The 9,754-nt window shown below is 29.4% G+C and overlaps 1 protein-coding gene across 5 annotated transcripts in view; it reads right to left on the reverse strand.

The window, feature by feature from the left end:
* LOC140810551 (sodium/hydrogen exchanger 7-like) overlaps positions 1 to 2,547 on the reverse strand; it is a 28,196-nt gene extending 25,649 nt beyond the window's left edge. For 2 of the 5 annotated variants that reach the window (XM_073168388.1, XM_073168386.1), the window contains exon 1: positions 2,132 to 2,543. In XM_073168388.1, coding sequence (XP_073024489.1) covers positions 2,132 to 2,333 — 202 coding nt within the window. In that variant the 5' untranslated portion in view covers positions 2,334 to 2,543. Of the gene's footprint in view, positions 1 to 2,131 lie in introns of all 5 variants that reach the window. The other 3 variants (XM_073168385.1, XM_073168389.1, XM_073168391.1) reach the window with 3 other exon arrangements.
* Between the last annotated feature and the right edge of the window lie 7,207 nt (positions 2,548 to 9,754).

Consider the following 9,754-nt stretch of genomic DNA (forward strand, 5'->3'; position numbering starts at 1 on the left):
GTTCTAAGGAAGCCTCATTTATTTTGATAAAATTGAATTAATTTGCACTAAATAAACAGTAATCAGGGTATTAAAGCAGAACATACTCATTTTTCTTTTCCGACGACGACTATTTAACCATCGTCGACAAAATTTGCCAAACAATAAACAATATTCACCACAGGTTAACCGTCGGTTCATCCTATATATATGAATGCATAATCCATCACTCTAGCTAGCATGCAATTTGAATAATAAGCAGAGATGCAATCCACACTCCGCAGCTAAAGCAACTTTTAGAGCAATATTGGGAAACCCGCAAATTTCAAATTCGGTGTATTATTTATGTACTCAAAAATTTGTACTAGATTATCAAAGATTGTATTCAAGATTATATTGTGAGATAATTAAATCTTTGTGTACAATTATCCAAACTGTTCAAAATTTAAGATGATAATATGCATATATTTTGATTTTTGAGATATATAAATATATCATGATCCAAGAATTTAAATTAGGAGATATTGGATATATACAATTATGTATATATGTAATTCGAAATTTTGGGTGTATAATTTCGAAATTTGGGAAATAAAATACAATATAAAGATATATGATAAGAAATAATATATATATATATATATATATATATATATATTTGGATAAGGATAATGAGATAGATAAAATATGATAATCTATCCTAAATTCAAAATTAAATTCAAAAATTTAAACGAGAAGATAATACACAATCTGGATAGCAGTCAACCCTCTATAAATAGGAGAAGCTCCCATTCAAAGTTTACATCTCATATTAGTATTACACTCAGTTTTTCAAGTTTTGCTCTTCATATTTTCGAAAATCCTCTCTCAATTCTGGTGCAGTCAACAAAGTCTTGTTTAAGTTTGGAAAATTATTTTCATCGTTCGAGTGCTCAGAAACCAATCTCCACCATTCAGAATATGTTTTCATATATTTTGAATAACATAATCCAAAATTCAGCTAAATCCAACTATTAGTTTTTCGCATATAGCTTTCGCAAGAAAACTATTCAAATTTTAGGCCAAAACAGGATACCTATGGTTTTTTGTCCATAATTCAAACCCGATATTCACCGTTTATAATTTATTTGACGTACTTTTGAGCAAACTGTGAAGCCCGGTCCAACAGTTCAATAAGGCAAAAAGGATTTTGCAAGACGACTGTTTTTCTGATCAAAGTGCTGCTGGGTTTTCGCAGTACTGATTGCATGATTCTTCTATGTTTTCGAATTTTTCATGTTATCTTTCAGATCTAAGGTAAGTGAGCTTGTTTTAAAAGTATAATTTCACTTATGTATTTTTTTCGTTTTTCGAAAATTACGGTCGAGTGTAATTTTTCTTCTACTCCTTCTTGATACGATTATCGTAAGTTTTATGTTTTCTCAATGTGAGGATTCAATTGGATATGAGTGGGAATCCCAAAATGAGATATTTTTATGGCCCTTAGACGATGAGATTGTAACCGTTATACAGTCTCGCCTTTTTAGACAAATAAAAATTGGGATTGAAATCAATAAACCATGAAAATTAAAAAAATCTCAGTGTCTTGGCCAAAATTATGTTTATGATTATGATGATGATATGTTATGATAATCATGTTATGCATGATATGATATGTGTTTTTCAAAATTCATGTGCTCGAACAACCCCCATTTATTGAATGACGATCATATCACTCACCTCTTACTCTATTATCCTCAGATAAGTCAAAAGAAAAAAATGGAGGCATAAGAATTAGACATCAGTTTTGGGGTTGGTATTAGACATATGAAGAAGTTTAATTAAATTTATGTTCTTTTAAGTTTTTTGTTTAAGTAGTAAACGTTTCCGCATATTTTTATCGTTTTCAGAGTTATTATAAAGACGATTTCATTTTATGGTATTTATGAAATAAATTGGTTTTTGTTTATACTGTACTACGAAACTTATTGTTTAGCAATTATTTGATTGTTGAACAACGTCAGCGATGACTAACTCCGATCTCGAACCGCGACAAATATGCTTGCATACAAACTTGATTAGTCCTAACATGTGAGATTTTGCATTCAGTTCATACAAACAAATAAAAAATAATAAAATTGAGCAAAATATTCAACTGCATATCAACACAAACCTGAGGCACCCAAGCCAATTCCGATAACGAGCAAAGCTACAGTGTACGGCACTCGGGTACCCCGGAGCGCATGTCGACATGCGATTCCCAAAACCAAGCTTATTCCAAAAAATATCACAGCGTCAGTCGGCCTCGAAGATGAATTCTCTTCCAATATTCTCAGCTTAACCGGCAGTTCACCGGTGGTCAAAATTGACGCCATTTTGATCTTTACCACGAACTTCAGAAGGTTGATTCACCCTCTCTCTCTCAAGAATAACATTTGCAAGATTTTCATAGAGGGTTTTCCATCAACTCGAATCAAACCCATGTATCACAGAATAATTTTAAAAAAGCAGGACAGCAACTTGTGACTGTGCGAGTGCGACAGCAGCACGGGATCCATGTCACTTGCGGGACTCAAATGTTTGGGCTTTGTTCTCCCCCTTCCACCATCCACTGACACGTCTCACTTATATATTTTCCCGAAAAATTCTCCTTGTTTGCCTCTGTCAATTCCTTTTCTTAGTTTCTCTTTCATTTTCTTATTATTATTTACCTTCTTTTATCCATGATTATAAAATTGTTTTATATTTGTCATTTTTAATAGTTAGTATATACATACAGGAATTCAACTTTGCACGCTGAAATTAAATTTTTTTATCATAAATTTTCAAAAATACAAAAAATAAAATAAATTTATTTGCTAGAATAATATATTCTAACTCCTTGTAAATGCTATGATTCTGTACGGAATATGGTTATGTACAGAATAGAATTTTAAACTTTAGAATATTTTAATATTTTAAATTGATATATTCAAATTAATATAATGATAATCCAAAATTATACAAAATTTATATATAATTTAAAAAAATATATATTGGGATGCCAGGCTATAATACATGTGGCTCCGCCACTGAATATATAGATATATTTATGATGGAATTATTTGGCGAAATATCTCAATATTCTTGTACAATAACTTAACTAAACTAAATACTTTAAAAATAAATATTTATGACACATAGATTTCATAATACCTATGTATTATTCTATTTTTACACAAACACACGCACATACGCCGCCGCCACAATTTATGATTTCAGCATTTCGTCAAACAAATATTTATGACAAATCTGAAGCATAAAACAGTATAAAAACATATGTAAATAGAATATATCTCAATCATGTTCATATTTACAATAAAAAATAATAATTTAAATAAAAAAATAATATTGTTCAATAGATAACTCAAATAGAATATAAAGTTCACAAAATTGACAGAATTGAGATCGTCTTCGCTTAAGTTTTTGTACTTAAAATGACAAATGAAGACGGTCATTTTCATTTTCTCATTATCGAATAATACTCTCATAATAGATGCATGTATCGTATTGTCTACGACATCTTATAAATCCGTCTTAAGTTTGAAATGATAATAATGAATATATGTTGAAATGTGCCACTACAATTATTTAACATCGGAATAGTATAGCGTGTCTTCCGATTATACCATATATATATATATAAATATATATATATATATATATATATATTATATATATATATATATCAGTTTTGATATGTTGCATACATATGTGATTAGTATATATGTGATCATCGATGATGTATCACTCACCCATTGAATGTGATGAAATATAGAAAAATTGTGCATCCAATAGGTGAGTGACACCTCAACTAGCATTGTAATTGGAATAGTTTTCTTTCTTTTTCTTATATATATATATATATATAAAAGACAAATTAGTGTTAGGTAGGTACTATATATATATATATATATATATATATATATATATATATATATAGTACCTACCTAACACTAATTTGTCTGTAGATCGTCTTGTCATTATTCGTCATTTTACAACTCACAGAATAGACGTTACATACGACTTCTTGTGAATTTTAATTAATGTGACGTATTTTTTTATATATGTCGAAAGGACAAATATTGTTAGTCAATGACCACATCACTTTCAAAAGGCCAAACCTCCCATTTGAAATATTGAGCTTCATTATTTTTATTTGTTTGAAATGCAAAGGGCCGATGAAAACCTAGCATATAAAGATGGGAAGGAATAGATATTGATCGATTATTCATAATTTTTTGTTCAATGTTTGGTTCAAGTTATACGAATGATTAATGTCATCACGTCATTATCTTATCGAAATATATTGTATAATCTTTATAATATGTATCATTCATCATCTCATCCATGAGTCAATCGATGCATAAGGATATGATTGTATTTCTACAAGATGTTTCACTAAATAAATTAGAAATAATTAGTTACAATAAGAGTCTCTGATTTAATTAGATATTAGTGTTATGTGACACGCGATGCATGTCATATTAGTTTTCTTTTGTTTGATAATTTATGTATAAAAAATACAAATTATTTTATTATGATATGATACTTTTATATTAGTAATTGCATAAGATTTATTGAGATAAGTCGAACTTTTAGATAAATTAGAGAAAAAATTGAAAAAAAAGACATACATAGAGATGTACAAAAATTATTAATAACACGACCAAAATTAGTTAACAAATATCATGAACGATAAAATTATAAAATTGAATAATATACTATATATATATAAGTAGATAATATAAAAATATAACTAAACAACACACAATACATGTAACTCGAACCTCCAACATACAAGTTCTGATGGGCTGTGGATGGATATAGTTCAAGTGGTCCATTTAAAGTGAAAGATTTATTTAAATATAAAGCATAAAGGGAAAGCCCATTTTAAAATGGATTTCTTCTAAATTCTGTTAAATATGATTCGTGTTCCTTCTACGTGCAAAAATTCTACAAAAATCTTTAAATCTATAAGATAACGTGGATTTGAGGAAATAGTTTTAATTTAATTTTGAAATTACCCTGATTTGTGAGATAAAAAAATTTAAAGATATAAAGCTTGTACAAAGTGCTTGAACAGCTTCTCATATATTGAATTAATTTTAATTTTTGTGTTATATATATATATATATATATATATATATATATATATATATATATATATATATATATTACTTGTACAACATCGTTCATTGAAGTTGTGTTATTTGATTTTCATAAATATTAAATATTCATATAAAAAGTTAATATACAAAATTTCTCAAATATTTTAAACATGTAAAAATTTTGTAGGAATATTTTTGGAAACGAAATTTATTTTATCACTTTTAAAAGAAATTATTTACTCACAAAAGACAACCTTAGACTTTTTTTAAAAAAATGTGTGTGTGAAATATATATAGGTTTCATTATGATTTTTTGCATAGGGAGAAAATAAATTTTGGATAGGATACAGGCTGGAATTAGTTGAAACAGACGTAATAATTGATTCGAGGGAAAGAATCTCCATATGTTTGAAAGCCGAAGCTACTTTGTTTTTTTCCCCCAAAGTCCTCCCCTCGACGTTGACGGATTTTTATTTTTATTTTAAAAAAAATCCAAAACTCATTTTGATCTTAATTCTTAAAATAGGCATTTGGTGATACATATATTTAAAATGATATATCAAGATATATATATATATGACAAAAACTTATGTGAGACGGTCTCACGGATCGTATTTATGAGACGAATCTCTTATTTTAGGTCATCCATGAAAAAATATTAATTTTTATGTTAAGAGTATTATTTTTAATTTGAATATGGGTAAAGTTGACCCGTCTCACAGATTAAGATCCGTGAGACGGTCTCACATGAGACTCACTATTTTTGGCAAAAACTTGTGTGAGACGGTCTCACGGGTATTATTTGTGAGACGGATCTCTTATTTGGGTCACCCATGAAAAAGTATCGCTTTTTATGCTAATAGTATTACTTTTTAGTGTGAATATGGGTAGGGTTGACCCGTCTCACAGATTATGATCCGTGAGACGGTCTCACATGAGACTCACTCTACTTTTTTTTTCTCTCAAAATGCACTTTCTTTTTCAAACTTTTTTTCCGACTTTAAATGTTTTTTTTTAAAAAAAAAAACTTGAAGTTTGGAAACAAAAAAAAATTGTAATAGAAAAGCATTTCCCAAAAGTTACAAGATTTCTGGTGCCTTAATAAAAAAAGAATTCTTATCTGCAGCGCATTTAATGATAATAATAAACTTTATACAAAATTTTTTGTGATTATCAGATGAATCTTTATTTAAGTTACTTATTAAAAAATATAATCCTTTATGTTATAAATATTATTTATTATTTAAATATAGATAAAGTTGACCCGTCTCACGAACAACCTCACAGAAAACCAATTAAAAACATTTAAAATGTGTGTGCATGGGTCCAGGTGATTATCATTCACTTTTTGTTGTAAATTGTCATTTTCCTGCATGGCTGACACCAGATTCGCACTATGAAAAAGAAAAAAATAATTGTTATTTTGATTAAATTATGCATAATAATCTAACACTGAGCACCAACAAACTAAAGTGGGTATCCCCCTTTTGCCAATGATTGCTCTATATATTGCCAACCTAATCCCCCGATCGAAAATTATTTTTAATTATATCCACCTGTAAGTATAATAATTATTATTATAATTATAATTATAGAGTTGCAGCAGGTGAAATGTCCATATCTAAATGGTTTTGTTTTGTTCTATTTTTATATTAAAAAAAAACTACAATTGTGATAAAATATCGTCAACCTTACAAAAGGTCAGAGTTTTCAAGAAAATCGAACCCTATAATCATCCTATTTTAACATCTACACTCGAAATACCATTCGTTTGCTAACTAGGAGCTCGGGTTGGATTTTGATAAAGAAATTTTCAAACAGTTAGCTTGAATCAAACTCGAGAAAAAATTTACGTAAACAAAACAAACGATTGAATCAAATCGTATTGTTTATTTTTAAATAAACAATATAAATTAAAGTTTGCAATTATGTCGAATAAAAGAATTTAGGTTTCACAAAAACATCATGCATCTCAAGTGTAATAATCGATCATTAATAGGCCAGCAAGACACTTTAGGCTAGAATTTCACAACCAAAGGAAAAGGGTAGAGTAGATGCTACTTGTGGGGGCAATGCCTTCACAGGATCTCAGCCATTGATTTTACATGGTGATTAAATCTGGGCCTTTGATCACTTCATGGGGTGTATGTGTGTTTAAATCTGGGCCTTTGATCATCTCATGGGGGCAGTGTCTCACAAGGTAGGGTGAAATAAACCAAGGAAAAGCATGTAATAAACAAATTAAATTAGTTAGATGAAACGTAACATTGAGTCTTAACTTTATTGACTTATACACCTCGGCTTATGGATTGGGCTATAATTTAATTAGAGAAAATATTGATTTTAAAAAACTATGTATAATTCATGTACATTCAGGGTTTTTTTAAAAAAATAATTCAATTTATAAAATTAATTTCAAAAATAATTTAAAAAAAAAACGTTCGCAAAAATAGCTTAATCCGCCTTACGAAGCGCGGACGCTGCTCACGTGGACCAGCGTCCGTGCTTCGTAAGCGCGGACCCTGCAAACGTTGAGCAGCGTTCGTGCTTACGAAGCGCGGATGGTGCTTGCGACGGTATAAATAACACAATTGTCGCTAAAATTGAATTAGCGACGGTTGTTAAAACCCGTCGCTAAAATTGAATCAGCGACGGGTTAATAACCGTCGTTCATTTTAGCGACGGTTTACTATATACTCCGTCTTGGTCGAAAATCGTGCTGGCCAAACAAACCAAAATCAGCCATCCCTGACTCACTGAAAAAACCAGGTTGAATAGTAGAGGTTCCTGAAAAAATTTATTACGTGACGAATTTTTGTCTGTTTTTTTTAGTGTCTTCACTATAACAAAAAAGGTTTTTCGCAGCGCGCAAATTCTTTTTCCGCAGCGCATATAGCATGCTACAAAGATACAAGCCGTTGAAAGTTTAAGATTATCCGCAGCGTACATGTAAATGCTGTTAATACTATTATTAGCGTGCAATGTCGCTTGATAAGGAAAATAGCAAATATTAGCGACGGATGTGAGCGACGGTTTAATCAGTCGCTGAAACTAGCGACGAATTTTAAACCGTCGTTGATTCAGTTTGAGCGACGGTTGTGGTGTAAATACCGTCGCTAAATGCCGTCGTAAGCACGGACGCTGCTCCACGTTTGCAGGGTCCGCGCTTACGAAGCACGGACGCTGGTCCACGTGAGCAGCGTCCGCGCTTCGTAAGCGCGGATTAAGCTATTTTTGCAAACGTTTTTTTTAAATTAATTTTGAAATTAATTTTAAAAATTGAATTATTTTTTAAAAAAACCCGTACATTCATTAGCGGTGTTATGCACACATTACTACTTTAATTATCGTAAAAATTGAGTTAAACAAATGATGATATAAAAATTTCGTCTCGACGTATTTATTTATAACAGACATACATATGATTTTATTTCGAGAGTTGAATTGTACAAGGGAATAAAAAGATCAAATACTTGTTAAAATTTCAATTTAAAATTAAATGCGTGTGCTTTTAATTCGAATAATAAAAGAGTGGAAAATAATACTACAAATAGGTCAATTATGTAAGTTGGACTTTGGAGGTTGAGGCATAAGTGTCCTCAAAGTTGTACATCATTTGACATCATGATTATTAAATGAGTGGGGATTCCTTGTGGAATTCTTGCTGTTATTGTGCCCTTCTAACTTTTATCATTTTCCAGCTTTATATTATCTTTTTTTAACATGGATATATTTTTAATCTATTATATTTTATTAAAATCGAGGATATAATAGTAACTATATAATAAAGACACCAATTTTTTCTTCCACTTTACCATTATATGAAAGTAATATTAGACTTTGTTTTTTTAAAAAAAAAATTTCAACACACACTTTTATTTTAATTTTTTTTATTTCAACAATTCAAATATCAATTTAATCCCTCCATAATTTGTTAAATTTCACATTAGTTCATCGATAATGATAAAAAATATTGTACACACGTATCATGTGTATAAAGTAACTAGTATATATAAATAGGGATAAATCATAAATAGATTCATTACATATTCTTCTAGAATTTTCAGTACACAAGAACTAGGTAAAAAGATCTCACATATTAATTTTGTGAGAAGAAAGTTCTATTTAGCTCACTTGCGACAAATGTCAAAATATTACTTTTTATTGTAAATACGAGCATAGTTGATCCGTCTCATAAATAAAGATTAATGAGATCGTCTCACCAGATAAATATTATTTTCAGTGATTTAACCATAATCTTTCTTGAAAATAATTTGATATTATGAAAATGATAGACAAAATACGTAAAAATTTAGAATATTTTAATTTGAGCCCATAAAAAAAATGTATGTATGATATCCAACTAAGATTACAAAATTATCGGTGAGACTTTGGTCCATTGATTAAAATCGAGGCTTTGAGACTTGTTGATCTCAAGTTCGAGCCTCGCTTACAGCGGGTTACTGATGGTAGTTTTCTTAATTTATATTTAGATAGATTTAGTTGTTTATTATTATTATTATTTGTATTTTATTTTTTCAAAATAAGTAAATCTCGGGTCAACTACATTGTATTTTTATAATCTAGAACAATAACATTCTTGTATTTTTTTTTTTGAAAAAAACGAGAGTACAAAATATAAAGTA

This window comes from Primulina eburnea, chromosome 13 (genome assembly GCF_022965805.1).
Source record: "Primulina eburnea isolate SZY01 chromosome 13, ASM2296580v1, whole genome shotgun sequence".
Taxonomy (NCBI): domain Eukaryota; kingdom Viridiplantae; phylum Streptophyta; class Magnoliopsida; order Lamiales; family Gesneriaceae; genus Primulina; species Primulina eburnea.